This window comes from Chiloscyllium punctatum, chromosome 29 (assembly GCF_047496795.1).
Source record: "Chiloscyllium punctatum isolate Juve2018m chromosome 29, sChiPun1.3, whole genome shotgun sequence".
NCBI lineage: Eukaryota > Metazoa > Chordata > Chondrichthyes > Orectolobiformes > Hemiscylliidae > Chiloscyllium > Chiloscyllium punctatum.
This window is the reverse complement of record NC_092767.1, coordinates 67,495,693-67,514,753: the sequence shown is the minus strand read 5'-3', so window position 1 is coordinate 67,514,753 and position 19,061 is coordinate 67,495,693. Positions and strand designations below refer to the sequence as shown.

The 19,061-nt window shown below is 40.1% G+C and overlaps 1 protein-coding gene across 2 annotated transcripts in view; it reads left to right on the top strand.

The window, feature by feature from the left end:
* Positions 1 to 19,061, top strand: part of LOC140454496 (mitogen-activated protein kinase kinase kinase kinase 5-like) — a 122,884-nt gene that overhangs the window by 65,240 nt on the left and 38,583 nt on the right. Inside the window, exons 8-12 of one of the 2 annotated variants that reach the window (XM_072549295.1) lie at positions 7,647 to 7,719; positions 8,564 to 8,695; positions 12,056 to 12,118; positions 15,270 to 15,351; positions 18,168 to 18,284. In XM_072549295.1, coding sequence (XP_072405396.1) covers positions 7,647 to 7,719; positions 8,564 to 8,695; positions 12,056 to 12,118; positions 15,270 to 15,351; positions 18,168 to 18,284 — 467 coding nt within the window. Of the gene's footprint in view, positions 1 to 7,646; positions 7,720 to 8,563; positions 8,696 to 12,055; positions 12,119 to 15,269; positions 15,352 to 18,167; positions 18,297 to 19,061 lie in introns of both variants that reach the window. The other variant, XM_072549294.1, reaches the window with a different exon arrangement.

The following is a 19,061-nucleotide window of genomic DNA, read 5'->3' as shown; positions in this document are numbered from 1 at the left end:
CATGAAACAAAGCTTCCTCTATCAAACACTGCCAGAATAGATGCAGCACAGGGTTTGATACTGATTCCCTCTATGCTGTCCTATCAAAGATCTGGGCTCTGCAGCATACTGGTCAGGAAAGTTCATGCCAAGGAACGTCAAGATCCAAGTCACCATCTGAACCAAACTTTGTGAGTTAACCACCAGGATAGAAGACAGCATAATGTTATTAGTAATACAAATTCATTAAATCCATCTTTTGTCTACATTATTTTAATTTACTTTCCCCCAAACAAGTTTTGAAATCAGTCTAAAAATGAAACAATGATCCAATCAATTTTAAAGTTACTATTACCAGTGAACTCATCATCTTGTGGATCATCTAACAGCTTTATTAATGGGAAGTCACTAAAACAGGAAATAACATATAACTTGCCCATACAAATAAAATTGCTGGCTGCTGCATCAATCAACAGATAATCTTTAATTTTGATTGTGATAGGAACAATGTCTGCAGCAGATACTGTGAGAAAATGTGCAGAATATCCAACACAATCCTCCAGTCTATGCCTTTGTTTATGCATCTGTCCAGCCACTTTATACTTAACCCTATTAGCACAGCCTTTTATCCCTTTCCCTCTTATGTGTTTTACACAGCTTTCCCTCAAATAATAAGAAAAGAAAAACAAAGAATCTACAGTTATGTAATGTATTTCACAATCACTAAACGTCTCAAAGAAATTTACAGCCATGGATGTACTTTTTGAGGTCTGGTAACTTGCATAATATAGAAAACACAGCAATCAACCTGTGTACAGCAAGTTCCCAGAAACAGTAACGTGTTAATGACCAGATAATATTTTTATGCTATATTGATTGAGGAATAATAGGACGCTGAAGAGGACTCCCATATTATCCTTGAAAATGGTGCTTAGGATCATTTACATTCATCCAATTAGACAGATGGGACCTTGGTTTTAATGTTTCATCTGAAAGATGGCACTTCTGACAGTGCACCACTCCTCTAGCCTTGATTTTTATTCTAAGTCCTGGGGAGAGACATTCCATTAGACTGATACAAAAGTGCTACTAACTGGGCTACGTGCATTCAGATTATTTTTTACTGCAACCGCACCTTCTCTCAGACAGTTCGACATTCTAACTACTCTCTGGAAAAAGACGTTTCTTCTAAATTTGTTATTGGCTTTATCATTCGCTATTTTTATTTATGTATGCTAGTTTTGGCCTACACCGCAAGGTTGGAACATGTTCATCTTATCAAACCTTTCTAAAATCTTGAGCAGTCCTCTATTAGCTCGCTTTTCACTCTTCCCTTTTCCAGAGAGAAGAGTCTCAGTCTGTTCAGTCTTTCCTGATAGGTATCACCTCTCAGTTCTTGCATTCTCCCTACAAATCTTCCTTTCATCTTCTCTAATCCCTCTATGTCCTCACTCTAACATGGAAATCAGGATTAGTAGCATTTGAATAGTTTGGCAGCTTAAAGTGCAGCTCTCTAATTGCTGATAGCCTGCAATTTCAGTGAAAGATTCATTTTGCTTCTGAACCAAGTGATAGGTTAGCACAGGAGTTAAAGTGGGTGTATTTGCAAGTCCATAAGGATGTGCTATCTGGAAACATTCACTGCTTCATATCTGGCAGTAGTGTGTATCATCTACAAAATGCAGCAACTCTACAAATCTCCTTTGATAGCATCTTCCAAACTTGTGGCCTTAAACATCTATATAAAAAAAAACAAGGGCATGAGACCACCACCACCTGAAGGCTACACAATACACAACCCTGACTTGGAACTATATTGCGCCATTCCTTGACTGTCACTCGGTCAAAATCCTGGAATTCTTTTCTTAACAGCATTTGGTTGAACCTATACCACATGAACAGCGATGGTTCAAGAAGGTGTCTTTCAACCATACTGTCAAGGGCAATTTGAAATGGGTAACAAATTGTGGCCTAACCAAATCATGCAAAAGAATGAATTTTAAAAAAGGACATCCCACACTGCTTTTCAGCCATTGAAGTATTTGAAGCACGTAATGCCTGCTGTAAAGTGAGAAACAGCTGACAAATCACGCACATCAAGATGCTACAAATAGAAATGTGCTCACTTGTTTCAGGTGTTAGTTGAGTAATAAATAATCAAAGAATCTTACAGTATAGAAAGAGGATATTTGGTCCTTCCTGTCCATGACAACTCTGGAAAAGCTATTCAGCAACATAGATTCCTGGCTTTTGCCCCATAACTCTGTAGATTTGTTTTCTTTCATCTTAGCGAGTTTTGAGAAGATTTATAGCTCAGGTTGAGGTTCCAGATGTAGGTTTGCTCGCGAAGCTGGAAGGTTCATTTCCACACATTTCATCACCCTACTAAGTAATATCTTCAGTGGGCCTCCAGTCAAAGCACTGTATATGATTCCTGCTTTCTATTTATATGTTTGGGTTTCTTTGGGTTGGTGATGTTATTTTCTGTGGTGATGTCATTTCCTGTTCTTTTTCTCAGGGGGTAGTAGATGGGGTTTAATCGATGTGTTTGTTGATGCAGTTTCTTTCATTTCATGTCCAATTGCCTTTTTGAAATTCTAGTGGAATTTGCTTCAATTGTCCTGTCAGGTACTGTATTCCAGATCATTGTAACATATTGTGTGAAACAAAATTCCCATTCCCATTACTTCTTATGCTAATAATTTCAAATCTGTAATATTGCTATGTCCTACTCGGAGGAAACAGTTTCTTCCTACTGGCTCTAACAAAATCTCTCATAATCTTGAATATATCCTTAACCCTGTGTGCTCTGAAGAGAACAATTCCAGCTTCTGCAATCTCTCCAAATACTATACCTCATACTTGGTGTCATGCTTGTAAAAGAACTCTGTAGCTTCTCCAAGACCTTGACACTCTTCCTAAATTATGCTGTACAGATATTGTTCAAACATGAGACATTAAGATGGGGAAGAAGACAGAAAAAAATTATTTCTGATGGTGGAAGAGTCGACACAGAGTTTTGAAGACGTGGAATATATTTAACAGTTACTAATTAAAGCAAAGACCAGATCAATACTGAGAAATATGTTAGATGGGTGATTGAAAGAACAAAGGGGATAAATAAATGTGGAAAAAGAGCGAGTGACCACATGTGAATTGGCCTTTCTCAAATGTTCTGTTTGCTTTGTAACTCTGTGTAAGTTTACTGTCGCACACTAATTAGCAGTACCAGATATGGTACACAGTATTCAAAGAACTGATAGTGGTAAACCATCTCCAGGCACTGACAGCGTCCAAACACACACAGACGTTCTTCCACTAATATCACTCACAGAAATCTTAGGATTCACACACTTTTCTCTCAATTCCATGGAGGCATTGTCACTATATCTGATGTTTGACCTTTATGAAGACCACCCACATCCGTTTGTAAAGCAAAACTGTTTTATCACTTGTCTATTGTTGAATGAGTCAGTATCAAGGGGTTACCGGGGGATCTCCCCCATGGGGAATCCCACAAGACTCTACTAGCAACAATCCACAAGATGGAGCATCACTGATGAAACTTCACCCCAATCCTCTATAGTGTGTTGCCATAACCTGTCACCAGTTGGAGACCTCTTGCCCCTTTTATGGTGGCAAGTATATCGAAACTGTACACCAGGTTATTCCCAAAATGGGACTGGTGTCAATTTGGCTCAGTGGGTATGGCACTTTAGCTTCGTGAATTGGAACACTGGGCTTCAAATGGGCACCCACTCAAATGGGTGCTCTGGTGCTCCCAATTGCATATCAATGTCTTGATGTCTGAAAGTGTGGATTTGAGTATGCACTCACATGTTAAGATATTTGAGAAGTACCTTACTTGGATGAGAAGGCAGTTTTCAGTTCGTGAATCTCCAAACTCAAACAAACTGGTTCACATTAATGCACAGCTGTTGTGTTCAAACAGTTAAGTTTTCTTTGTGAGAAACTTTTGACACAAGGCAATTTTGTATCACATTGGGTACAATACCTTTAGGTTTTCTGTTTGGCTATTTCTATGCTTTGTGAGACTGCTGGCCCTATAAGGAACTACCTCCTTTCTTCTGCATACTGCATCTGCTATTGTCCCTTGTGTTCTACAGACAACCCCCACCTTCCTGTAGAGAACCTGAAGGTAGGCAATTTTGTAGTCATATTGTCACTGGAGTAGTAATCTAGAGACCCAGGCTAATACTCTGGGGACATGGGCTTAGATCCCATGCAGATGGTGAAATTTACATTCAGTTAACAAATCTTGAATGAAAACAAAAGCTAATCTGATGGCAGTCAGGAGTTGAATGTTGCTGAAACCCATCTGGTTCACTATAAGGGAGGAGAATCTGCCATCTTTCACTCAGTTTGACAATACCTACATGTGACTCCAGACCCACAGCTATGTGGTTAACTCTTAACTGCCCTCTGAAATAACCCAGCAAGAAGGTTCATTTTCAGACGTTTTGTTACCATACTAGGTAACATCATCAGTGAGCCTCCAGATGAAGCGCTGGTGGCATGGCCCACTTTATATTTCTGCATTTAGGTTTCCTTGGGTTGGTGATGTAATTTCCTGTTTTTTTTCTCGGGGGTGGTAAATTAGATCCAGGCCACCCCCCGAGAAGAACAACAGGAGATTATATCACCAACCCAAGGAAACCTAAACACTTAAGTAGAAAGCAGGCCATCAGCGCTTCATCCGGAGGCTCAATAATGATGTTACCTAGTATTATGATGACGAAACATCTGAAAATGAACCTTCCAGTTCAGCGAGCAAACCTACATCCAGAACCTCAACCTGTGCTACAAATCTTCTCAAAACTTACTAATAACCCAGAAATCCACTCAGTTTGAGGACAATTAGGAATGGGCAACAAATGCTGGCCCTGCCAGTGACATCCACATCCCATTAAAGAAAAAAAATGATTGTGTCAAGTGAGTGATTGTAGTGCATTGTATGATTGGATCCCAAATTTTTGTCTGGGCCTCAGATTCCTGCTCTTGGTTTGAAAATCAAGCCCGTTAACAGGATCTAAGTTGACACTCCCAGCAAAGGTCCGATGGCACAATTTATAAAAACCACTTGGGCTGTTCTCCCCAGTGCTATGACTAGTATCCACATCACTAAAACAGATTAACTGGCCATCATCTCATTGCTGATCAGTGCAAACAGCAATGATTGATGATCAGATGATGTAGTTTCATGAATATGGGTGAGGGATAAATATTGGCGAAGACACTAAGGTAGTTTCCCAACTCTTCTTCAAAATTGTGCCAAAGATCTTTTACATCCATCTGAGAGACCTGATGGGCCTCTGTTTAAGCTAGCACTGCCAACAATCTCTAAGTTCTGATCTGGGTGTGTCAACAAGATTATGCACTCACCTGTTAAGTTCTTTGAGAAGTACATTTATGGGATTGGACTTGACCCTAAATCCTCTGACTCAAAGGTGAGGGCGCTAACATCTGAGCTACAGTTGACATCGTTATAAGACCAGATGTCGGTAACAAAGTGTAGGATACCTTCTCCAAAAAGGTTGTGGATGCTGGAATAATTGAAGAGTTGAAGACTGGCAGTAGACAGAGTTCAGCTCTACAATGATATAATTGAGTGACAGACTTGAAGGATTGAATAGTCTCCTCCCATTCCTGTGGGTCATTGAATTGAGGCTCCAGATGCCTGTCCATTTAATATAAAATATCTCATGGACTGTGTTTCTTTATGTTCTCTGAATAAACAGCTTTGCTTTAACTGAATAACAGAGCAGGCTCAAGGAGCCAAAGGTGTCCTCTTGATCCTAATGCCCTTAGCAACCTAGAATGTAGGACTGAAAAAACAATGAAATCACCACAGGGGTAAAGATTATCTTGCAGTTTTACACTGGAAGCCAGTAGTAATAAATCATCGTCAATCAATTTTTATAAGTTTATTTGTCCTGTTCTTGTAAGTTACTTTCTAAAAGTATTTTGCCTTGGTTGCCTTTATCTTACTGAATGGTCTTTTAGTAAATTATCTAGCTGCAAGACTCAGGAGATAGAAGAGACATAATCTTAAAAATACAATTTTCATATGTGATGAAAGTGTTTTTATATATAAACATTTTTAAGGAGTGTGAATATTAAACAATTAGCACACAGGTTTGGTGTATTTGTGAAGGTATTTAATAATTAACTCGGTCAGTCTTTTCTGAAACACGATTTTAAAGCAGTACGTGTCAAAGAGCAGATGACTGAAGGCCTCCTGGAGAGTTAATGGGGGTTTGTTTATAACATGGAGCTATCCAACAGAAGAGAGAAAACATGGAAAATTTGATTTTGGGTTCACCATAATCAAGGATCGATTTTTGCTTTGATAAAATTAGCACTGGGAAAGGTTTTGTTCAGTTCAAAGATCTGAATGGGATCAAATGCAAGCATTATTTGACCCAAAAAAGGAGAGAGTTCAGAGTAGTTAGGAAAATAAGTTACTTCAGTGTAAGATTGTTGTTTTTGAAAACTTTCTGGCTTGTGTTTGGTTGATGGACTGAGGAAGTCCAAACTCAAATGGGTAACTAGTCAAGGGAAAGTCCTTGCAACTTACTGGAACAGAACAGAAAAGAAGCAGTTAAGTTAGCCTACAGATTTGAAGGAAACTTTCTTTGGATTTTGATTAACTGTAAAGTGGTGGTGTTTGCAAGTAGATAGGATTCTGTTTTGCATGGTGTTTGAAATCCTCTAAATTGGATTATATGATCATTTATTTTGTTTTACTTTTCTCTTTGTTAAATTAAAATAAAGAGCAATCATGATCTGTCAAATCAGGATTCATTCTGGGATCTAACTTATCCAGTAATAACATCAACTGAGAACATAACACTTGTTATCAAAAATGAACACACACACACAGGTGAGGATACCACAGACATAACAGATTGCAAGAGTGGGGGCCTGTGGGACTGGCCTCAATGTAAAAAGAAACAAGCCTAATTTAACGTGGAGATGATGAGCCATGCTGTGTCTGAAGTGTACGCCTATATTGCACTGTTGTGAGCTAGTAAAAGGCCCATTTGTGAAAGATTGGCCTAGCTGTCATCCTGGGTGTATATAGGTCTACCTTGAGTGTGTGGGTAAAAAGCATATCCTGAGTGTGGTTCGTCCTTGAGGGGAGGCCAGCTAACCAATATGTCAGTGCCCTACGTCTGGCTGTGACGATTGCTGTCCAGAGAGAAGCCACGATAGTGAGGAAAGGACAGTTGTGTTGCAGGCATATTCTGAGTCTGCAGAATAGCCTGGGCCTGCTGTATCTGGTTTATTATGAAACTGGGCCAACCTGGGTATTTGGGGCTGGTCAGCTTAAGTATAGGACTCTGTGTCTGAAGGGCCAGTCGGCCTGGATGTGTAGATGGCAAGTGGGAGGATTGGAATGAGTTTGCAAGGGGCAGGCCCAGCCTGGGTAAAAATAAAATGTGAACAATACCAAGTTTATTGTCAAGTTGCATTTCTACATAGTGGTGGTCATAAGTGGAGAGAGGAAAACCAGATATGTTGCTCTTGCTAAATAAGGGGATAAAATGACCTTTCCAACTACCAAGTGGGATAGATCGACTGATGAAATTTTACACTCCGTTTGATCCCTGAAATTAAAGTTTCATTCTCTCTCTGTTTTTCAGCTGATTTTGGGATTTCGGCTCAAATCACTGCCACATTTGCGCGAAGAATGTCCTTCATTGGAACACCGTACTGGTATGATTGTACACTGGGGTTTGAAAAAGTTGCTTGGGGCACTAAATTCCACAACCACTGGAGAGGAAAGAGAGGCAATCTGTCTTGGGGACTTTTTGTTTTTTTTTTCTCTTTTTGATTGATATTGCTTTCCAACTGCATTATCCAACCAAAATGGCAGCTGGTTATTCTTCATCTGGCCTCTGCTAATGCCCACTATTCCCAGGCTTCCATCAGTGGCCCTTAAGGATGCATCTCATGTGGTTTCTTTATAAACACTCCCAATGTTCCCAATCATGTGTTTATGATGGGTTGTTTATATTTCACCATCTTCCTTGTCGCCCCTCATTGAGTCATACAGCATGGAAACGGATCCTTTTGTCTAACCAGTACATGTTGAACATAATCCCAAACTAAACTAGTCCCACCTGCCTCCTCCTGGCTCATATCCCTGCAAATTTCTTTTTCTATATATTTTAACATTGTTAACTGTGCCCACTTCCACTACTTCCTGAGGAAGTTCATTCCACACACGAACCACCCTCTGTGTAAAAACAAAATTGCCTATCATTTCTTTTTTTAAATCTTTCTCTTTTCACCTTAAAAATGTGCTCCCTAGTCTTGAAATCCCCAAGCTAGGAAAAAAGACACCTCCCATTAACCCTACCTATACTGCTCATGGTTTTATAAAACTCTATAAGGTCACCTCTCAATTTCCTATGTTCCAGTGAGAAAAACCTTCTGCTTCTTTACCTGTGTAAATGGCTAGAGTTTAACTCCAGAATATGAACAAGTAGAAAAAGGAGCTCCTTTGATTTACTGATAACTGTTTCTCATGCTCCATCCACTTCTGGATCTTCCACAGGATGGCTCCTGAAGTCGCTGCTGTGGAGTTCAAAGGTGGCTATAATGAGCTGTGTGACATCTGGGCAGTTGGCATCACTGCTATCGAACTGGCCGAACTGCAGCCCCCAATGTTTGATGTTCATCCTTTGAGGTGGGTGCCATTTGCTAATTACTTAGATCTTATCCGAAGTGTCATGCCTCATTGCGGGGGTGACTCGCTGGAAGTCAAGCCTCACTGTTCCTGAAGTCATCACAAAAGTTAAAGATTTTAAACAGTACGTGAAGATTCCCCAATTTACCAGGTTGACAGAAAACATGGATCAGATTCTATGCTTGTTACAAATAATTAGCCGCTAGGTACAGGCGAACAAATATGAACAGTTGGCATATAACGCGAATAATTAGAACTTTGATCCCCTTATAAACTTCCCCTTACACACAAAACAAAACTTGCGTTTTATGGACAGAGGAGGAGGGAGAGAGGAAGGCATTTGAATGGTTCTTGAGATGATTGTTACAATTTTTATGCTGATCAGAATACTGCTTCTCAGTCTTCATTCTCTGGAAGCTTTAACTGGCTTGCAAGAGGCACAGGAACTGGTTCATACTATGAAAGGTCTCTGACTCATCAATTAAAAGTCATAGCTTATAGCAACTACTGGAGAGAAAATAAACTGCTTTTCTTTATGCTTAAATGTGGTGTCTTCTGTAGAGAACAGAGCTCCTGGTGGAGGCTGATATATTCTCTCTATCTTGTTCACAGATCCAAGCTATTCTGTTTTCTGAGATACAATCACGTAGTTGTTGGCAATGGAAGGCTCACTATTTGTCATCAATAACAGTCACTGGTCTACTAAGCAATCAGTTAACGTATCAACTAAAGCTCAGCCTGTACACAATGCCTTGGCTCCAGTCATCTGAAAACCACAATTTAATCACTGTTTGAAACTTGGGGCTGTACTTTAAGTGATGTCAGGTTACTTGTGAGATAACTCCATTGGGGTTGGTATCCCATCACCAAGTCACCCTTTATTTACACTTGGAAAGTGCTTGACACTGATCCAGCTCCCTCAGAGCCAGCTCCCTCAGAGTGAACAGAACCCCTGACACTCCTGTTTATTTTTTTTTCCTGTTAATTTTTTTTTCTTTTCTTTTTTTTTCTCTTTTCTTTACACCCCCACACTACCGCCTAAGTGCGGTAGTGCTTATTTTTTCCCAGCACCCATGGTGTGTGTGTGTGCAGGTGTAAGACACAGTGAAAGACACAAAGTGCACGAATCTTTATTCAATTTTCACCACCAGGAAGATATGAAAAACACCCGAGTGGCCAGTGACAAGCACTGCCCTTCTCATCAAAGGGCAATGCTGTGTGATCAGACACTCCTGTTTATATTTGTCAACCAGGGCTCCCTGATTGGACCAGATTAACAGCTCCAATCAGGGAACTCATATTCTATGAGGTCCATCTGCTGACCTTGTTACAATCACTACAACTTGCTTCCAAACATGCAGCAATTTTACAGTAAACCTTGGCTTTTAAATCAATCCTATTATTAATATCATTCAAACCTTCTATCAATAACAGTCCATAATTATAAATATAGAAAAATCAAAGAAAGGGCCTTTCTAGAAGTTGACTGTGGTTTGTATAGGAAGCCTTTGCCAACCAGATATTGACCCTTTATTTTGTGCCTTCAGATCTATTAGTTACAAGATGTTAATTCGTGTACTATTTAAGGTATTGTGTATTGCCGTTTCTCTCCGCATCCATGTGGCTGGGGAACCCCATACTCTATCGTCAGCCTCTGCTGTACGCCTTCCACTCTGCTTTAAAAGTCCACACACAGACCTTGAGATGTCTGTGCAGGAAGAAAAAAAAATCAGAGGGAGCATTGGTCCTGAACACTCAACAGTTGAGCATCCATGACGTATGAGGGGAGACTGAGTTGGTTAGAATCGTATTCACTATAATTTAGAAGAACTAGTGGGGTATCACAAAAACCTATAAAATTCTAAAAGATTGGATTTCCTGATGATGGGGAGTCCAGACCTGGGGCCATATTTTAAGGACAAGAGGTAAACCTTTAGGACTGAGATGAGGAGAAATTTCTTCACCAGAGAATGGTGAGCTTGTGGAAGTCACTGCCACAGAAGTGGTTGATTCTAAAACATAATGTGTTTTCAAGAAGGGTCTGGATATAGCTGTTGTGGCTAAAGGAATCAAGGGACATGGGGAGAGGGCAGGATTAGAGTATTAAGCTCAATGATCAGCTATGATCATAGTGAATGTTGGAACAGACTCGAGGAGTTGAATGGCCTACTTCTATTTCTGTCTTCTTTGTTTCTATGACTCATTGCAGTAGATAGGTTCAAAGATCCATAACCCTCTGAATGAATAAATTCTACTCCTCTCACTCCAGAATAACAGTCACCTTATCTTGAGACTATGACACCTAGTTCTAGTCTCATCAGTTTGGAGAAACTGTCTGTCAAGCTAAGAACTTTATACATTTCAATGTGATCACCTTTCATTCTTCACCAAAAGATACCTATCCATTATTTTACATTTCTTCTTGTATAGAAGCACCCTTTTAATCCTGAGTATTGCCAACCCCCCTGGTAGGCTGTTTTAGAAACCTTTTTCTTCAACAGTGCTCTTCCCTGTGGCCAAACCAGCAGATGCAACCGCAATCTTGGTCCACCCACGTTGATTGGGATTCACCAGGCATCCTGGGAGCGTGGGCTGCCCAGGATGTGGGTGGCAGTTTCACAATGAGGTATTTTGAATTTGAACTTGTTCCAATTTAAGCTGCAGTATTAACCCCTTGCACACTGATTGTTACTGTTAATTAAATAATTTGCAGGGCTCCTTGTTTCACGGTCTTGCACTGAAGTTACTGTTGCTATTGTAATGTCGGCATCCATCAATACACAATCTCACAGTGTGATAATGACCAGTTAATGGAGTAGAAATTCATTTTGGGCAATTTAAAAAGATGGATGATAACAAATCAGCTGCTTTATATTCATTGCATGATATTAAATTTTGTTACAGTCAGTGGAACTAAGTGTTTTCAGACAATCAGCAATGGTTATCAGTAGATTCTTAGTTCCAGATATTTTTATTTATTGACTTCAAATTCTACCATCTGCTGTGGCCAGAGTCCCCAGAATGTTAGCTGATTTTCTGGATTAATAGTTTAGCATTGGAACCAGATTCCTAAACTCTAGAATGATGAGAATTGGTGACTGCCTAGCTTAGGTTTGTGGAGATTCTCTATTTGTCTCTCTACCTTTGTTTCTTCTCTATCCCTTCCTCTCTCCCTTCATGAGTTCTTTTCTGGTTCTTTGCCTTTCCCTGTTGTTGCTGGCACATCTACCTTTGCCTATGTTTTCCTCTGTCTATCTTTCTGTCTTTCTCTCCAGGATTTGTCTTTCTTTCTATTTTTGTCTGTCTTTTTTTCTCTGTATCAATCAGGACATGGTAACTAATGTTCTCTGTTTTATCCAGAGTGCTCTTTCTAATGTCCAAAAGTGGTTACCAGCCACCCAAGTTAAAGGATAAAGCAAAATGGTGAGTTTAATTCTGATTTTTAAAATTAGCATGTTTTTACATAGGTCAACTGATAAGATTTGTTTTTATTAATACATTAGCTTAACCATGACTCCCAGTTTTCTCTCTGTTATGATTTCGGTTCTTTCTCACTATAGCTGGCTTGTGCTTTAGGAAGCATACATAATTATGTGAACAGAGCTCAGTCTTTTGTACAGTGCTTTGAGAGAGTGACGTCAGTGAGAATAATGGACCTGTTTTAGGTTGGTTAAAGAGCTAGGTTTTAAAGGAGCATGTTAAAAAGAAAGAGGAGGAGCTAGAGAGGCAGTGAGGCTTCCTGAGGGAATTCTGGAGCCCAGAGTCTAAACAGCAAAGGTTGCTGGTAGTGGAGCAATGAAAGTTGGGCATAGCCAACCAGCCATAATTGGATGAGGCTTAGCTATCTGAGAGAGTTAGAGAGCTTGAAGAGATTATTGAATTTCCTGAAAAATTTCCAGGCATTTAATTAGAACTTCACTCAGGCAGCCAATTTTTAAACAAAATAGTGTTGAGCTAATCTATGTGAATCTTTCTCAACCAATTTTCCCTATCAATCTTGGGCCCAATCCTTTTACAACAATCATAGGTAACTGAACCAGCTGCTTCTCATAGGAGACCGGAACCAAAGTTGCACTCTCAGTCTGTAAAGATTTCCCAGTATAGGTTCTCAGTTTAACCAATGTCTTGTGCAAACTTATGGGTTGGAGTCCAGAACAAATCTTGTAGAAGACTGATTCCGTAGTTACTGAAACAGCATTGTCGGTACTGACCTCAATTAGAACCGGATGCCCATTTAACCAGATGTTTATTTTGATTAGTTCTAAGTTGGATGTTGCTAAGCAATTTAACTGTTTCCAAGCCAGAGGTAGGTGGACTTTGCAAGCTGTGCACTCTCTGGGATACTGGCTAATGAGTTCTCTTACTCAATTCAGGCCCAGTGGGACTCATTTATTGTCCTGAGTCCGCGTACTGGCAGCAACTACAATGACTTGCTGTCTCAGATCCTGAAGAAAATGTTAATCATTTGGCTGAGGCTTAGTTTTGTTTTAGGGTTTTGCTGTGGACTAACCTAGAGTCCCTCTGTTCAGGATTTGTCCTGAGTGAGGCTACACAATTACATTCACTTAGGTGGTGTTAGACTGGTGAGGGTGTCCACTTCTATCAGAATACCCTGCAACTCGTATGCTCCACTTATCTCATTTTCCATTGATAAAACCAGTTGTAGCCCAGTTGAGCCTCAGCTAGTAGGTGCTTTTGCATGGTTGCATCATTAATTCCACATGCCAAATGGTCTCTCAGTATTTCATTAAGGAATAAACCAAAGTCACATGCCTCCGTAGGTCATCTTATTCTAGTCAGAAATCCTGATATGGATTCCTCTGGTTCTCAAATGGCTGAGTAGAACTGATAGAATTTTAAAATTAGAGGAGGCTTGGTGTCATAATCATCCTTAACTAAATCCATCAACTCTTGAAAGGGGTTTGTATCTGGTGCTTCAGGGAAAGTTAGGCTCCTAATAACTAAAAAAGCTGCGAGCCCACAAGCTGCGAGGAGAATTACTCATTGCTTTTCATCTGCCACAATGTCATTGACCTGGAAAAAATAACCCATTCTTTTCACATACTGGGCCCAGTCTTTGAAGGCAGGATCGAACAAGTCAAGCTTCCCAACTAACGGCGTGATTCCAGAAATGCTTACCCCAACTCAAAGGCGACTGTTGCGAGTGTGTTTCTTCAGGACCATGCTTTTCTCTTGTCGCCACTGAAATAACTCCATAGAGACTGGTATCCTGTCACCAAGTCACCCTTTATTTACGAGTCCTTGACACTGATTTAGCTCCCTCAGAGCCAGCTCTTTGAATAAACAGAATGTCTGACACTCCCATTCTTATCTGTCAGCCAGGACACCCTGATTAGACCTGATTAACAGCACCAATCAGGGAACTCCTGTGAGGTCCACTATTGCCGACCTCATTACAATCACTGTATCCATGAGCTAACTTGTTATTGATGGGTGAGAGAGAAAAGGACAGGGAAGAAGTGCTTCAAGGTTGTGTTTGTTTATCTTTACACTCCAGAATTATTAGTCTAGTGCTTGGTTTTGGCAGAGGTACTATGAGGTCGGATACTGCTTGACATGGTACAGCTATTTCTGATGTAAATGTACACTAGCTATGTTAACTGGACTTGGAGTGAATGGAAATAGGGGTCATACTTGGAAGAATCAACTGAGTGACAAAGGGGATGAGAGTTTGTGATTGCTCTGGAGTAGAAATTGTGAATGAGCTGATACAGGTCTTCGAAATTATGAAATGGTTTCTTGGATTGAATACGGATAAGATGTTGTGTGGAATACCAACAATAGGCATTATAAATACATGATAAACCCTAATAAACAGAGTAGAAATACATAAAAGGATACAGGTAGTTCTGAGGTAACACACATTTCGCAGCATGATTTGGCTATAACATTGCTGAAGAACTAGGGAATGGTATTTTTGAGAACGCTTACCTCTGTTGGCAATAGCGCGATTTCAACGGACATCGGTTTGCATGCTTCGTTCTGCACATGTGCCAATGCGCCGAAATCTTCACACTGGTCTGCACATGTGCCAGTGTCCGTGCATTCTGCACATGCGCAATGTCAGCACCAACCTTCGTGCTGTTCTATGCATGCGCCGATATCAGCTAACAACAGAGCAGCTTTCTGTGAAAGGTACTGTACACAGAGCAGCTTTCTTACATTTTTAAATGCACTGTGTTAAATTTACTTTTGTTTCATTAATAAATATGATTTTAACTTTCATTCAGACTGTGCTGTAGTTTGCATTAGACTTTTGGGTGATGTTTGAACGATTGTGAGTGATTTGTTTGCTGGTCTGCCCCAACCCCACTTTTCCCATAAGGCCATTATTTACGTTAAGCGATTTTCTATTAAGCAAGGTTTCATTGGAACGCAACTATGGCGTTATAGGAGAACTACCTGTATGTTGACACCATTGGATGAATGGAAGTTTACATAGCACCAATGCTGATACAGGCAAATGAGTTTGGGGTGAGGAGTAGGGAGGGTGAAATTTTGACCTTTGATTAAGGTAGACAGAAGTTGTGACCTTTACTGTCTTCCCCCTCAGGAGCGCGGCATTCCACAATTTTGCCAAGTTGACATTAACAAAGAATCCAAAAAAGAGGCCAGCTGCCAGCAAGATGCTAACGGTAAGTACAACCAAGAACGAGCCTGAGTGGAGTTGCAACATTAGGCTACACTCACATATTCATACAACTGTACATTCCTAGCTGGTATTGGTTGGTGGCCTTTGACCTTTCAACCACTTGGCCACAATCTGATCCCTTCACCTTGACAGTAAACCCCATCCTTGTCCTTTTGCTGGCGTAGTGAAAGAACACTGTGCAGGTGGAACTAATCCAAGATCCATTGCAGCACAGAATGCCCTCAAGTAATACTTTAGGCCCTTTATTCACTTAGTATGATAGGCATGGATGAACTTTGAGCTTTCAGTATGTTTAACTGTCAACAAAGTCTTGTGATGGACAGAAGATGAGAGAGTACTGACCTCCTGACTGTCTTGCTCTACTGGCTACAATAAGTGTGTTTATAAAAATGAAGATATGTAGATGTTTTTAACCCATTTGTGGTCAATTTGAATAATGAGCAGAAGCTTTCATGGGTGTATATAAAGATGATTCTTTGTTCATGAATTCGCCCCAAAAGGCTTACTCTGTCACTCAGCAATCACAGCAATACATGAAAGAAAACATACAAAGGTAATGCATTTCTACAAATCGTAAACCCAAAGGTAGTTTGTAATTCACATGTTTGGCTTAGTCTTAGGAAAAGCATACTTTTGAAACTGGTGAAGAAAGGGTTTTCACTCCTGAAGGCTAATCAATATGGATTCAATAGCCAGAGTACATATCAGGATTAATTGCAGAATTCCCCTGATTTAGGTGAATTTTCAGCAGATCCAGAAGTTAGTTACTTGTGGTCTAGTTACTAGGAAGTCAGATTTCTGTACTGATGGACGTGAAAATGAATAAACTTGAAAACTTTCTGCTGCTGTCTTTGCAGTTGTTCACAAACTAATTGTTTTCCTCCATTGGTTCTTGGGGGGAATAAAATTTTTTATATATAGTCGATTTCAGTCACACGATCAACACTTCTGTTGTCTACTCAATGATTTAAAATTAGGATTAATTAGTATAGAAAGGAGAAAAGATGGTGGCCATTCAGACTGACTTAAGATTTGACTGGCTTCTCAAGCTCTCATTGTTGAGTTTAAAGGAAGGAGATGGAGTGATTGCAATGAAGTTAGCTAGGCAGCCTTCAGAGAATATGAGTCCCCTGATTGGGGCTGTTAATCTGGTCCAGTCAGGGAGCCCTGGTTGACAGAGAAGAACAGGAGGAGTCTTGTTCCTGTAGTGTAGTGGTCTTCACGTTCGCCTTATGCGCAAAATGTTCCCAGTTCAAAACTGGGCAGAAAATACCTTGTTCTTCAACGGCTGTCTTTATCCCCTTCTCTGTTTGATCACACAGCATTGCCCTTTGATGTGAAGGGCACTGCTTGTCACAGGTCACTCGGGTGTTTCCTTTCTTCCTGGTGGTGGAAATTTGAATAAAGATTCATGCACCTTGTGTCTTTCACTGTGTCTCACACCTGCACACAAACCATGGGTGCTGGGGGGAAAAAATAAGCACTACCGCAGTTAGGTGGTAGTGTAGGGGTTAGAAAAAAAAGAACAGGAGTCAGACAAAAAAAAAAGAACAGGAGGATCAGACATCCTGTTCACTCTGAGAGCTGGCTATGAGAGAGCTGGATCTATGTCAATAAATGGTGACTTGGTGATGGGATACCAGCCTCTGTGGAGATATTTCCAGAGACAGTAATTTTAAGAGTCTGTAGATTTTCAGTTTTGAGTTAGTGCACCAGTGATACCAGGTGTGAATTCCACAAAATGGGTTTCATCTTGGTATATTCCCACCCATATCATTCAATTGGGAACTATCAGAGACTTGAAGCAGTTTGTGCAGAAATTTCAAATGTCACCTGACCCTTGGTAACCATGTTAGCAGCCTTTTAATGTCCTTTTTATTTCAAAACAAAAGGCAGTTCCAGAAATTTCTAAGCTGAATACTGACCTTGTTTAAAGTTACGAATATTACATGTCTTTACTAGACATGAAAATTTCTTCAAAAGAAAATCTATGAATTACAATAGACAACTTACAAGTAAAATTTCAGCAAAGACTCCTGATAAAAGTAGGGTGATTTCATCAAGAATGGGTAGAAGATAGCTATATCATAGAAATCCTGTGCCTACGATCAATTCTAGTTGTTTATAAGTGGGATCTCCAAGCATAACTGATGGAGAATTTACCCATCATTTCTATTCTGGCCACAAATATTGTTGTATCTATATGCAGTCCACTACAGATTTCCAAAGAGTTTGGCAAACTGATGACAAATAAAGGAAATTTATCAGAATGACCTTGGGGATTAAGGACTTTTTCGGTGATGTAGAAAGATGAGGAAAATCAAAATTCATCTCTTTCGAACAAAGATGAATGGAGGATTTATAGAAGTATTTAAAATTAAAAAGGCTTTTGACAAATGGATTAAGAAACTCTTTCCACTGATAGATCAATCAGAAACTGGACGACAACACATATTTAAGATATTTGAAAAAAAACGAGGAGGGGAGATTACAGTTTATTTTACACCACTTTTTTTAAAATCTGGAATGCACTGATTGAAAAAAATAGTGAAAGCTGATTTAATGGCAACTTTCAAAAGGCTGTTGGATAAATTTAAAATTCAATTTTGAAGTTTCCAAACTTGCATGTCTCTCTTTCAAGCTCCCAATCTCTTCCTTGCTCTTTAATTCACTCCACTTCCCGTACCTCCCACTCCTCTTTCACCTCCACTTTGTTTGCTTTTCTACCTCTTTCTTTCACCATCACACTCTCGCTGTCCTTCACCCCACTCTGACTTGGTTTCACTTGCTCTCCTTTAGCACCAGTTTGTGGCACAGCATGGCCTCAGTCGGGTCCTGGTTCATGAACTAATTGACAAGCTGCGGAATCCAGAGAAACACACCAGCCTCCAAGAGTTGGATGAAGATGACCTTGAGGTACGTTACACTGTGAGTACTCTACTTTACATTCCCCTACTGCTGGGGACCAAGGTGGGGGAGCATTAACTTGGCTAAATGTTGGGCCAAAAGGATTAGAACAGAAACTTGCCCACCTACTGTAACGTGGGACACTTAGGCCTCCTTTTTGGGTCACAAAAAACATATAGACCTCTTCTTTCTACTGGGATTGGGGGAAATTCAAGCCTCATTCTTGCTGGGATGATAGAAAGTGCAGGCCTTGCTTGAATTGGGTTTGGGAGATATGCAGGCCTCTGACCCACTACTAAAACTGGAAGATGTGCGGATCTTTTTCTTGCTTGGGATTGCAAGTGCAGGACTCATGGGAAAATCCAGTAATGATCCAGTAATACTTGAAAAGAAATGTACTGGTCCCCCATTTTGAAGTATATGAGTTAAATAAGTCTAATATGTTTCATTTGCTAGTTTTACTGTTTTTCTTTCTCTTGGGATTGGGAAAAAAAGCTCAGGCCTCACTTCAATTGAAATGGGTCAAGGCAGTTTACAGTGAAAAACCTTGACACAGTCTGCCTATATTTGCCAACTGTTGCTAGCCCCATTCTCTGACACATCCCCTAGAGCTATGTCCACTCAAGTCTAGTTAATAATGCTTCCTGTCTTGTTGCACTTGTAACCCTGAATCGTTGTGAGCAATAAGACAGGGAATTCACTTCAGTCCTCTGTTTTTCTGCAAGAATGGGAGAGTATCTATCTTGAGAACTTTTGAGGCAGTACATGGCGGGCTATACTCTGTAT